This window comes from Epinephelus lanceolatus, chromosome 5 (genome assembly GCF_041903045.1).
Source record: "Epinephelus lanceolatus isolate andai-2023 chromosome 5, ASM4190304v1, whole genome shotgun sequence".
NCBI lineage: Eukaryota > Metazoa > Chordata > Actinopteri > Perciformes > Serranidae > Epinephelus > Epinephelus lanceolatus.
The window spans coordinates 45,365,381-45,379,276 of record NC_135738.1 but is presented as its reverse complement, the minus strand read 5'-3'; the positions used below and the strand labels follow the sequence as shown (position 1 = coordinate 45,379,276).

Below are 13,896 nucleotides of genomic sequence, written 5' to 3'. Positions count from 1 at the left end.
CAGGGTAACTTGATCATAACATCATGCAACTAACACTAAAATTTCTTCCAAAAACTGTTCACATGACCTTTGGGGCACTTATGGAAGTGACTAGTAACTAGTCTATTTTACGACCGGACCTGCAAGAATTCCATGGAGATGAAGTCACAAAGGTATGAGGTCCCATTTTGACAGTTTAAGCCAGTTTTATGAAATGTATGGCATTTTTAGGGCAAGGCCCTGATAGCGGAGCTTCCTTCAAAGACTCAGTGAGGCGCCAGACACCTATAAGTCTGAGAAACTGTGAGCTCATTTATACATTGAATAAAGAACAGTGATCTCTGAGACAAGTACAGGGTCTGAAAAGACCAAAAAAGGAGAGTCTAGAGTTTTACTTTGCTTTGTGATCAATAAGTCCAATAATTACCAAGACACACTGCTTTGCAGAAATTATAAAGCCTTTCATAAATGGGTGTAGCACCTACACATTTCAGCTCACAGTGAGTGACTTAACTTGAGATCAAAGAATTTATTCATTACACTGTCATAATGGTGTCATTACCAGTGTTGTAGTTCTCAGAAAAAATAATGCATTACACATTACTAGTTCACAGATGTTGTTAGTTGACAGATGTACCACATCTGTCAATGGTTCAATTTAAACTTTCAAAGCATACCCTGAATGATAAACTCTGCCTCTCAAAAATCTTCAAGGATGACATCAGGATCAGGATAAACTTTATTGTCCCTTGTGGGAAATCTGTTGTAGACAGTCGTGCTACATAAGCTGCAAACAACATAACAATTAAACAGACTCACAAAAATGTCAGACAATAACAACAAAGGAAGGTCAGCAGTCGCAATGTCACAGTGTTACACAGTATTGCACATTTCCCGGGTAATTGCACCAAAATGATGCTATTACATCAAGAATCATTAGCACCATAAGTAGTCAATGGTCATAGTGGGATTGGGGCAGATCTGAGTGCTCCTCAACACCACAGTGTCAAACTCAAGCCCACCAAGGAAGAGGTGCTCTCCAACCTCTGTTCTATGACCTCTTAAACAATGGAACGTGGACTGACCCCAAAGACAAAGCAGCTGTACAAGATGTTAGAGAAGGAACCACAGCCTGTGCTGGAGATATTCGAAAGAGGCTGGGGTTTCTACACTACTACCGGGCACATGTGTAGGACTCTGTAAAGTCACTGTACTGTATGAACTCCTACAGGTGAAGGGAAATCCTGCAGCACTACCTCAGTTTAAAACAAGCAAAAGGAAGGGAATCAAGGTATCTTCAAGAACTCCAATACAATGGACTCAGGAACACCAAGGAGTCCTTGACACATTGATAAACATCTTGTCCAATCCACCTGTGTTACCCTACTACAACTCTGATCTGCCATTCATGTTACACACACACCATATTGTATGTCACAAAGTCAGGAACAGCTTAAAGCAAGCTCAGAAAGAGGACACCGTAATTAGTGAAGTCATAAAACTAAAGGAAACAAACACCAACTAACAAGGGCGACTCTGTAAGGAGACTCCTGCCTGAATTGGGAAGACTCACAGTACGTGTGTCTGATGTGGTAGTCTGCAGCATGGGGGCTCCACAGGGGACAGTCCTCACCCCCTTCCTCTTCACCCTGTACACATCAGACTTCAGATACAACACGGACAGCTGCCACCTCCAGAAGTTCTCTGATGATACGGCTATTGTTGGGCATGTGTCAGAGGAGAATGATCTGGAGTACAGTGGGGTCATCGCGGAGTTTGTCAACTGGTGTGCAGTCAACCGTCTTCACATCAACGCCAGGAAGACAAAGGAGTTAGTGATTGACTTCCACAGGAAAGCGCCCCAGACTACTCCAGTGAACATCCAGGGCTTGGACACTGAGGTTGTGGAGGAGTACAAATACCTGGGTGTTCACCTCAACAATAAACTGGACTGGTCCTCGAACATCAACGTCCTGTACAAGAAGGACCAAAGTCGTCTCCACCTGCTGAGGAGGCTGAGGTCCTTTGGAGGGTGCAGGACACTGCTAAGGACTTTCTATGACACTGTGGTAGCATCTGTCATCTTCTATGCAGTGGTCTGCTGGAGCTGTGGAAGCACAGAGAGGGACAGGAAAAGACTGAACAAGCTCGTCAGGAGGGCCGGCTCGGTCGTGGACTGTCCCCTGGAAACCATCGAGGAGGTGGGTGAGAGGAGGATGTTAGCCAAGCTGATATCCATCGTGGACAACACCTCTCACCCTCTACATGAGACTGTCCATGCACTGAGCAGCTCATTGAGCAGCAGACTGCTGCACCCACAGTGCAAGACAGAGCGCTACTGCAGGTCATTTATCCCATCAGCTGTCAGACTCTTTAACAGCAACATCTGACATAATGTAGTGTAATGTAATGTCTGCTGCATAACACTGTTTAAACCATTGCTGCTAAGACCCTGTGCAGTTTACATACTCTGTGCAATATTCCATATCTTTATTAAACTGTGTATATACTGTAAACTGTCTTATGTGTACAGTAATTCAATTTAGTGCCTTACTTTTTTTAAATGTTTTTTATCTATATGTACATATATATACATATATATATATATATATATATATATATATATATACTGTATACACATATTTTATATTTCTAATCTTTAATTTTCTTTTATTCAAGTAACACAGTCACCCTCCTTTTTCTGTCTGTGCTTTGAGCTGCTGTGACATGTGAATTTCCCAATTGTGGGATTAATAAAGGAAACCTGTGTCTCATGTCAGGGCTGTTACCACCAAAGCACCCCTCAAACTGATCTCTTTTGATTGTATGGATCTAAAGCCAAACAGTGGAGGGTTTGAGTAATACTGTTCGTCACAGACAATTTTCGCAGTTCATCCAAGCCTATCCCACCTGGCTTCTCCAGTCTATATGTTGATGTTGTTGCCACTTAGACAAGATACCAACCCCAAATTGCTCCAGATGTCTGTGTCTTTGGTTTGATTGGTGACTAAGAATAAAAAAGCACTAGATAAATGCAGTCCATTTACCTTTACCTAACCCTAACCCTAACCCTTCATCCATTTTACCATCAGACCCCTCCTACCCAAGGGTGACCATATTTTGATTACCAAAAAAGAGGACACTCGGCCGGCCACAACATAGCCTACTTAAATGATACTCGCAGTTTACTCAAAGATTATGATTTTAATATATTTAAAATGTATGTGTATGGATAGAAAATTCAGTTATATTACAAAATAATATCTCTCAAAGACAGAAATTCAGATAGGTCCCAATAGGGGACACATGCACACACTAGAGTGGGCGATCCGAGCCCAATGGTACCCGACGAGTCGGGCCGGGTTTGGTCAAAAATGTAGCTATAAATTATATTCGGGCTCGGGTCGGATTCGGTCAGCTTTCAGTGAAAATATAGTGTAAAAATAAATAAAATTCTATTGTCTGTCCTATTTATTGCTTGGGCACTGTTATTTATGTGACAACACTTGAACATAACACACACAGACACACATTGGCTGTTTGTTTCTACCTCTCCCCTCTCTGGAAGTCTCGGACCTCCAGCCGCCCGCCTCCGCCTTGATTAAACGCTGAAAATAAAATAAAAGAGGGAGACAGGTTTTTTATCTTATTTTGTTATATTTCTCCCTCTCCCCTCGCTGAAAGCGTCGGACCTCCCGCCTCCCGCTCCTGTCTCAAACACGGAGGTCTCCCTCTCCGCAGCTGAGCACCCACGGCGCACACCTGGCCTGTTAAATAGCCTGTAACAACTGTGTGACACAAACTCAGTGCTTTGGTCATTAAATTATGTCAGGCTCGGTTCGGGTTCGGACAGAAATACGCTGCCTGTGCCGCACTCTAACACACACACACACACACACACGGAAAACCGGACAGTATCATCAGTTTATAAACACCCCCCGGATGCCCCGGACGGGACGTGAAAAGTGGACATGTCCGGGCAAAAGAAGACGTTTGGTCAGCCTATCCTACCCTCTCTCACCCCCAAAACCCCATTAATCCTCCCCACACCTAACACGTGACAGCTGTTTTCTCTGACATCTTCAAGGATGCACAACAGGTTTACACACCATTTTATGAGTACAATGGTCCAGCCATTATGTATGTATGGCTTTCATTTTGAATGAAACATTGTGTAACAGAGTGAAATTAGAGTGAGTGAAACACTTACAGCTAGAGTAAAGGTGAACTGAAAAAAAGGTCAGGAAATAATCGCAGTGCTTCAAGAGAGAGAAGAGATGATATTGTACAGGGTGAGAGAAGCAGTTTATGGAACCTGGGAGTGGGATGTAGTATGTAATGAAACTCCTCATATTCTTTTCCTGAAAATGTGTTATTGCTGGTACAATAATCTAAATTTCAGTCATATTGTACAGTTGTGGCTGAATATTACCGTGTTTGCAAAATTTCTGACATTAATAAGTAACGTTTCTCTTCTTGACTTTTTGTCAGCGTGTGTGAATCCATACTATGACAATTCATAAAACTGTTGTTTGTGTGTTGTGTTGACATAAATATATTTCAAGGTGACCCTATTTGGCTCATTTTTTTCCATTTCCTGAGGTTGAAAATAGTTTTGTGGCACCCATCCCAGGCTCCAAGTGTGACTGTCAGAGAGAAAAGCAACGGTGATAAAGATAGCAAAGCCATAATGATATAAAGCAACCATCGAGCCCTTCATTTTCTAGTATGATCTCTCACACCCAAAATCTAGTCTTTCAAAAAATGAGCTAATGAGCTATGTTTTTAACTTTTTATGTTCTAATTGAAGGGGACGATTTGGATTTGTGAACTGGCTGCTGCCATGTGTATCACACACACATTTTTACCCCACATTCTTCTTATGTCTGTGCGTGGGTAATGGTATGCATGGTCTATATTTGTGTACACATCATTGAAACTAGAATTACTGCCCCGCACAACAGTCAGGTTTCTCTTACAGTTTACATCCATGTCTGTTAAAAGCATGGATGCTTTATACACACTTCATTTGCAAATACCATTTATATTAACACACATAAGTCTTGTGTGATGTTTTATGATCATAGGTTGGCGGCAGCAGCAGCAGCAGCAGCAGCAGCAGAAAGGCTACAAAGAGTAGAGAGGAGTTTATCAAGAAATAGGATTTTATCCAAACCTTGAGAGCTTCCTGTGAAAATAAACCAAGAGAGAGAGAGAGAGAGAGAGAGAGAGAGAAAGAGAGAAGGTGGACAGGGAGGTGGGGGTGTTAGTAAAAACAGCCAGGATAACCTTAACTCAGATCAATACATTCATGTCACAACATCTTATAAAAGTGTTGAAGAGGAGTGTAATAGGTTTTTAACAATACTTGTGAGTACAAAAAAAACCCCAGTAAGAAGGCTTTTGCCCTTCTTCAGCAACTAAGAACATTTGCTGCATTAGATCAATTTCACTGTGGTGACCTGGTTTCCTTTTCGTTTTAAAGGTTTTCCTGGTTACTATAGACGCTTTTACTGTTATTCAACAGTATGACTTTTATTGGTGGGTGGGGCTTAGCTGGAGGCAAAACAATTCTCCACAGACATTAGCTAGCGCGAGCAAGCAAGTTCTGTTGACTTGTTTTTGACAGTGGAGGAAGATGATAGATGATAGGAAGATGAAGTGTCTCTGAATAGGGTGCATTTGGAAATATTCATTCTAAGTGCCAGAGCTCTCTTTGCCACAAACTGGAACATTCATAAATTCGGAACGCTTTCTGAATGTACTGTTCAGTTATTCAGAGCACCACACTCTCAGAGTGGCAGAGCTTACACTGAGCACTCTGTCTGTGAAGATGGGGCAGCAGAGCGCTGAGCGGAGTGAATGTGTGATTGACTGAACTGTTCCTTAATTCATATAGAAATAGAATGCTCCATGTCTTCAAACAGCAGGGCCCTCATTTTAGTGTAGAGTGTCAGACTGAATTTACAATTTTTTTTTTTTTGCTATCGAAGCTGAGGCTAGCTAATGCGCTAAAAAGTTAGCACTACGTAGAATCCAATATTCCTCTTAATACTTCCCCTATATCTGATCAGGGGAACATGACAACCCTTAATACACAAAACGTTATTTATCCCTACAACAGCAAATACTTTTTCCTTAACCCAATATGAAGCTGTGCTGCACGTGATAATTTTTTAATGATTGCCTCCATCCAGTCCTTTCGTCTTAACCCATTTAAGCATGTTGTCTTTGTTTTTGTTGACAGGCAGTGGCAGCTGGCATGTGATCAAATTTGAGGCTTGAGCCATGACTTCTTCTATTCTGGCATCCATAAGGGTGTTTCACATAAAGTCCTTTTTAAACAAAGTACACCAAAAAGTAGACCAACAGAAAAGGGATTCAAGTTGTTTTTTGTGTTAAAATGGTCAGTTCGCTTGAAAGAGGATTCAGTTTCTGGTCAACTTCAGCTCTGATGGGGCCTTAGTCCTCTTGCTATTCACATTATAGCCTATATATAATATATATTGATATAGTTTTGTCTTTATTTTGACGTGGCACTGCAGTGCGGTTATGGAGCCCCTTGCTTTCAGATAAACTTGAAATTGGAGATGGACATTGTGATGTCAGCCCTAAAAGGCTCTATTTGGGTGAAAATCCACACCACAACCTTCAAACCATAGATGGGTGTGATCACAGCGTGAGTTCCCCTATTATCGGTTTTAAAATTCACAATAAGGTAAGTCTAATTTATTAGATGGAGAAAGCAAAGGTCAACAGTACCAGCTGCCAAAGCAGTGACAGCAGGCCAGAGGTGAGTTCATTTGGTCTTATGGTACAGTGGTAATGGCCACATGCGTTTGCTCAAGTATAAAGTATAGTCAACAAAATGGTTGTCAGATTATGATAAAACCTGACTCCAGATCACACAATTAACATTACATATTAATATGACATAACATATTCTTTAATCTAAGCATGAAAAAATCCCTCCATTGTGTTTGACAACAATTTAATAATTGAAACCAATGTAAGTACCTTAAAAGTAGAAAAAAATATTGTGAGAAGGAATGTACATGTCTTGATTTTAAAACCTGGCAGGGTGGTGGCTTTGTGGAGAGGCCATTCAGTACTTGAAGTTAGGGCTGGGCGGTATGACAAAATTTTCATATCATGTTTTTTTTTAAAAAAATCATATCGGTTTCACGGTATTTGACGGTATTTTGCTCGGGTTTCAGCCCACTTTATGTGACAACGCCTGAAAGCAACACAGGCTCCGCTCTATTAGTGCCGTGCTTAGTTATAATTGGCTCAGACTTGTGTCAGCTGCGGTCAGGAAAATGCGGCTCGAGCCGTGCTCTAGTGTGCTCACCTGTGCGTGTGTGCGCACATGTCTGCGTGTGTGTGTGTCTGTGCATCGAAGCAAAACTCTGCCGTGCACGATACAGAGAACAGAGGAGAATTTTAAACACGCGACCATGTAGAGACAGAAATGACATGCCGTCATCTAAATAAGATAAATAACATAAGGCTATTTAATTTGTATAATAATAGGCCTGGATATGAAGCGTCCGTAGCAACAAATAATTTAACTGTAGCTTCTAAAGAGCTAAGACAAACACAAGATAAAAAATAGCTGCTGCTAGTTGCATATAGGGGAAACACTGCTCTTTTTGGAGTTCTTCTGGGTCATCGTGTTCTTCTTCAGCAATGTGTACTTCGCTTTCAGAACTCCCTCTGGCAGCCATTCTCGCCTCTGAACTTTTCTCTATGCTCTCACTCTCGCCGGCTCTGGCACGCCTGTGCTGTGCAGCAGTGAAATGGGTCCCCGCTCAAACACTTTCTCGCCGTGCACGTTCCAGAAGTTGTTTGGGCTATTCACCGGTATTGCGGTATATGAAAAATTCATATCATTATGAAAATAAATACCAGTTTTCGGTACGAACAGGTATACTGCACAGCCTTACCTGAAGTTGAATATTATTTATGAACCAGCTTTAAATTTGTGCTAACTTGTATAACATGTAGCAAAATGTATGTAGCCTATAGTACAGCTTAGGGTTGTATGATAATATCAGCACATCACCGGATTTTGCCAATACTAGCTTTATAACAGATCTAAAATGGCCAACATGCTGATAATATTGGTATGTCTTCGGTATTCGCCAATGTTGGCTTTGAAATTAACTATTAGAATCAGCCAACATGCTTTTTCTTATTTTACACAATGAATAATATTACATACATTGAAAGCATTCTATTTCATGTCTCAATCTGCTGTTGGGCCATCACAATAAGAGTATGCATGCATAATATGATAATAATTCCACTTGATGATTTCTAAATTTAAGCAGGGAAAAAAGTGGATATATAGATATAGGTATCAGTTAGCTGTCAACTCAGTTGTACGTATCAGTGTATCAGATCCACTATCGGGCATTCCTCAAACAGCTGATGAGGTTCTTCATACAGGTGAAGCTTACCTCCTTCTTTTCTATCTTATTTTATGTGGGCACCACTCACCTCCTCATCTTCAAACCCAGTCAGGTCCCATTCATAGTTTAGTCTCATCTGCCTCCTCTTCCAATGTTCCATGAACATGGCAGCTTTGAACCAGACAGAATACAATTAGACAAACTCACAGAGGCACTGAAATTTATTACAGTTCATGCTTTAGCTTTAAATCTTTGGCACTTGTGTGATCTGGTGCATCGGGTAAGAGAGGTTGCTAGTGGTAAGCACAAAAGGTAAACTGCACATGGTTAGGTGATATGGGTGAAGACTAGTTGATTAGGTAAGTAATCTATGAGCTTCACTGATCTATTAGTAAAAAGCTAAATACAGGATTGATAAGTAGTAAAAGTATTGTACACTGGGTAAGGGACATCTGATAAACAGTTGCTTAGGTAAATGGATGGAAAATGCTGTGGAAATATCGTGCCCACTGTCTGATCTCCCCCTAGGTTACTGTGGTCAGTAAGTGGCTCAGTTTTGAACCCCCTTTAGCATTGTTCACTATGTTACTACTGTGATAAACCGCATCTCGTTGCCGTCACCATCAAAGACAACAAGACAGAGGATCAGCATTGTTCCACTGAAGTTAAGGTTTTTGGCTCAGAATATGAGAAAAGGATAACAGCCTTTATACCATCATTACCAAGAGTGTCTCTCCGTTAGTTTGGTGCTACAGTATTTACATTGAATCATTCAGCATAACGTTTGCCAACCTTTGTTTTCGCTGCGATTACAGATAAGTTAATGAAGCTAAGCTCCAGAAGTTAATGTTAGTTTAACCAGAGCCCTTTGGACAACAGCTAACAATGATGTATGATCACCAAAGTACAAAAACTAGAAAAAAAAGGGTTAATAATCTCCCAGTAAACGAGGTGACATGATGAACAACACAGCTAGGAGCTAACGTTAGGCTAACGTTTGCTAACGTTAGCTAGAGATGTTAAAGATAACTTTATATTTCTTTCCAGCAAAGTGACAATATGTTGCCTCAAACACAATGTTGACTTACTTTAGAACAGATGAAGACATCCTTGTTAATCTTATTCACGCTGAGTTGATGTTGTGGTCTACCACAAAACTTAATCCAAAGGAGACACTTTTCTCGGTTGAGATGTGGTTTAGGAAAGGGTAAAAAATATACCCCGTCGCCCAGCCTCTCAGGATACCTTGAGTCAGAGTTGCATGTACCTCATGCACACTGTTTGACCATTTTCTAAACTTCAAATCTCAGAAAAAGCTCATAAAACTGACTTACTGTAATGCATTTCAATGGACATCCAGACAGATAGGGCTCTAGTTTCGCAGACCGGGCTCGGCGGGGGTGCAGCGCACCTGCGCTTCGCCAACTGTGTGTGGCCAGGCGGATTTTGTAAGTTTGGCACACCATGCGCCTGGCGCAGCTACTCCTCTATCCCACCTCCGTCCCTCCTACCGGCGCAAGTCGGAAAGAGGGAGGAGAGAAGGCTTGGAGTGGGTTTTACACACATCACACCAATCAAATGAGCCCCTCTCCTCGCCCTTAAATGCGCCACGCAAAGGCGTAATGAGAGTTTACTCAATTCGCCATGGCAGAAGAGAGCAGCAGCGTCAGACGGTCAAACTTCTCCCAGGCGGGCTGATGATGCAAAGGTAGCCTGGGAGGAGGTCACCACAATTGTAAATCAATGTTGCGTTTCTCTCGTGCGCGTGTGCTCTCTCTTTCTCTCTCGCAGTCTCACTCGGTTTCTTTTCTTTTGACTTTTCTAAGATGACAGATGCTGAATATATACTCCCTATCTGATGCTGTGGCTGTTTGTGGTTGGCTGAGAGGGATGTGAACTCATTAGTTTGCAACTGTGTTAATCAAATCAGGTTGGGTTTCCATTACGCGTGCCAAACGTGCCAAACGGTGCCAATCCCCTTTGATCTGACATCAGATGTGACGGGACAGTCGATATAGAGATACATTTATGTGCTGATTGCAGATAGTTGCATTGAATAGTGGTTTTGTGGCTATTTATTGCATCGTTAATGTGCCTGATATTCTGGAAACCTGCCAGTGAGGTTTTGGTGACGTGTGCGCACTGTCCGCCGGTCAGCCAAACTTCGGCTTATACCGGCTGCGCTCCACCTGCGCTGAAAGTAGACGTGGTTTCAGCTGGCGAGCTTTTAGCGCACCTTCGGCGAAGCCTTTTGGCACTAAACTGTCACTGCGCCAAGCTGGATCTGTCGACACCTCCCCCTGCTGTGCCGCCACACCCATCTCAGCGCACCTCGGTCTGCCAAACTACCAAACTGAGTGCGCCTCGGGTTGCGCTGCTCGAAACTGGCTCTGCGCGGGGTTTGCCACCCTGCGCCACCCTGCACTGCGCCGGGAAACTAGAGCCCAGAATGTCCGAGTGTATGGGAATGGCTATACGCACTGTGAATGGCTCATTGCTTCTGAGGGCCGGGCTTAGCCATAGGTCAATTGCAAATGAGCAGTGCTGCTAGCTAACTCCCACTCAACCAGGTGTGCAAAGTACCGAGCCACCAAGGCTAGCTAAAGAGTGCAGACCAGAAGGTGGGCAGTGGCACTATGTTTCAGCGTGTTAATGCAGCTGGACGGCTGTATGTCAGCAGAGCCAACATAAAATAAAATAAAAGGGAAGCCACTGATATCACAAAACATTAAAATTTCACCACCTCTAAATGGATAGTGCTTTGAAATGCAGCGCTCAAGCTCACCGAGTCAATAGAGCACTGAACTAAAAGGAAAGGCCTCACAGTCTTTTGTCATTTTGATTTTGTTTTTCTTTTCTCTTAAAAATCAACTGGTCAGTTACCAGTTAATAGGTGTTTGCTATTTAAAGCAAAGTTAACCAAAACTGAAATCCCTGGTAAGGGTTACCCTAACCCTTGGGCAAGGGAAATACAAAGTTACTCTATCAGTGTTACAGTGGTTGGTGAAAGAGGTACATTGGATAAGGAACATTGGAAGGCTAGCAATACACAGACTGGGCAGACTTTTGGCTGAATTAGGTTAATTAAGTGAGGATGGTAATAGACATTGCACAGTCTGATGGGTAAACAGAGGCAGTAACTAGTTGGTTAACTAGTGGTCCAAGTCTTTGTGCTTTTGCAGTGTTGGCATATTTCTAGAGATGCCAAGTAAGGATAGTGTAAAATACCAGAATGCTTGACCATTGTATTAAATGTTGTCAGTAGAACAATATGAATATCGATTTTCTAACCGCAGGTCACCAGACTATCACAGGGCTGACATGTGGAGACAGACAACCATTCACACTCACATTCACACTCACATTCACACCTACGGACAATTTAGACTCACGAATTAACCCTTCCCCAGTCTGCATGTCTTTGGACTGTGGGAGGAAACCGGAGTACCCGGCGAAAACCCATGCTGGAGAACATGCTAACTCCACACAGAAGGGCTCCCACACCCGGGATCAAACCAGGAACCCTCTTTTTCTATTATAAATTAGCCAAATCTGGCACATTTACATGACTTAAGTGAACATGTTCATTAATATGCACTGTCCCTTTCTAAATAAAATAAACATAAACATAAACATAAATAGTGCTAGAATGGAAAGTTTGACAGAGGTAGTAACAGTAACCAGTGCAGTTAATGATGGGTTCAATTCAACTGCACCACAAACAAAGCCTCCAAAATGACCACAGGTAGGCTGACCTAATAAAGTGGACAGTGATTGCATGTACGTATTTTTGAATAAGCTGCTGTGTGTTCACTCACCCCACAGAGCCATGAATATAGAGAAGAAAACGGTGGCTGGGTTGTCGAACAGGTGACTGGCCCGGGCCGTTGCACAGGCAGTGCTAAGCTTCCAGTAGCTGCACACTCTGTCACACAGAGGACACATGGTGATGTTGTTCTTTGGGTGGCAGATCTCCATGCTGGAAAACCACACACACACACACACACACACACACACACACACACACACACACTGGTTGAACTATTATGCCACAGACCAAACAATCAACAAACAAGTTAGCTACGGTTAGCATCTGATGTCCCTTAAGATGCACACTCTGTCACTCAAAGGCTGAGACACTTCAGATGTACCAAGTGAATACCTCATGACACTACTGCACAGTAAAAGTCCTGAATTCACATTTTTACTTTAAGTAAAGATTAAAGGAGACGCATTATCAATAATGTACTTAGATTTAGGTTATGTCTGTTCAAGGTGGAGCTTTCAATTCTAAAATGATGCTGGATATTTCAATGAATAATAATGTATCATATTTTAATTGTTATATTTTATGAGTAAAATCTGAATCTGCAACGTAACCAGTTACAATTGTCTATCAAATAAATGGAGTAGTACAGTGTTTTCCTCTGAAGTAGAACAGTAAGTAGAGTACTGTTTACTTGCATATTTTTGAGGTGCTTTGGAGGCCTTTTGTACACTATTTTGGGGTACATTTAGTTACATTAACAAGAATGAGACAGATGAGGTCACATAGACCTACCACATTTGAAGAGATTCCCTTGTGGCGTTCTTGAGATACGCGGGGTTCGCCACCCTGCGCTGCGCCGGGAAACTAGAGCCCATTGTGTTCACAATGATGGGACAGACAGATGAACAACCCAAAAACATACTGCCTCTGGCCATGGCTACCACTTGCGCAGAGGCATTCAAACTGAGATGGTTTGATGTAGGTTTTTTTTTTTTTTTTTTAAATATATATTTAAAATCTGAAGAAAAAAAAATTATTCCTGTCCTTCAAATCTAACAATATTGGAAGATTTCTATTCTCCCTTCATTGTTGCTTTCCATCCTGCAGTCTCATTGAAACAGTCACAAAATGAATGAACACTGTGGGGCCACACTGAAACAGACAGGCAGACAGACAGAGAGACAGACAGACAGACAGACAGACAGACAGACTGGGGGTCTGGTTTGTCTCGCTGTGTATTTCGGTGTTCGGGTCAGATTCTGACATTAACACTTAAACTGAGTGTGTGTGGTGTGTGTCTACGCTGGGTGCAAATGTGTGCCGGCAGCATGTGTCATAATATCCTGTGGATGATGAGGTGCAGGTGGAGGTAGGAGAGGAGGTCCTAGTTTCCCCAACTCATCCATCAGACCTTCTCCTGTGTCTCCCTCTCTCTGTATTTGTTCTTCCTCTCATTCCTTGTTTCATTCATTTATCCACTTTGATTTTCTTTAATTCTCACATTATTAAACAGGATACATTCACAACTCATTTTGTCAATTATTGAGTCCTAATGTCCTACATGTGGGTAAAACTACATTTCACAAATTCAGGGTAATGCAGTGATTAATTAATATAAAAATTGTCATTTTGCAAGTGAAGTATTCTTTTAGGAGACTGTGAAAATGTGATTGCATCTGTGACTGCATTTGTTTTATCAATACCATGTGTGACCTTTGTCAAAGTGCAACTTGC

At 42.0% G+C, this 13,896-nt stretch overlaps 1 protein-coding gene across 2 annotated transcripts in view; it reads right to left on the bottom strand.

Moving 5' to 3' along the window:
- The window catches only part of ano1b (anoctamin 1, calcium activated chloride channel b), a 137,138-nt gene that overhangs the window by 57,145 nt on the left and 66,097 nt on the right, over positions 1 to 13,896 (bottom strand). Inside the window, exons 11-13 of one of the 2 annotated variants that reach the window (XM_033635304.2) lie at positions 12,212 to 12,372; positions 8,482 to 8,564; positions 5,156 to 5,167 (exon numbers count right to left, since the gene is read on the bottom strand). In XM_033635304.2, coding sequence (XP_033491195.1) covers positions 5,156 to 5,167; positions 8,482 to 8,564; positions 12,212 to 12,372 — 256 coding nt within the window. The remainder of the gene's footprint in view (positions 1 to 5,155; positions 5,168 to 8,481; positions 8,565 to 12,211; positions 12,373 to 13,896) is intronic. The other variant, XM_033635305.2, reaches the window with a different exon arrangement.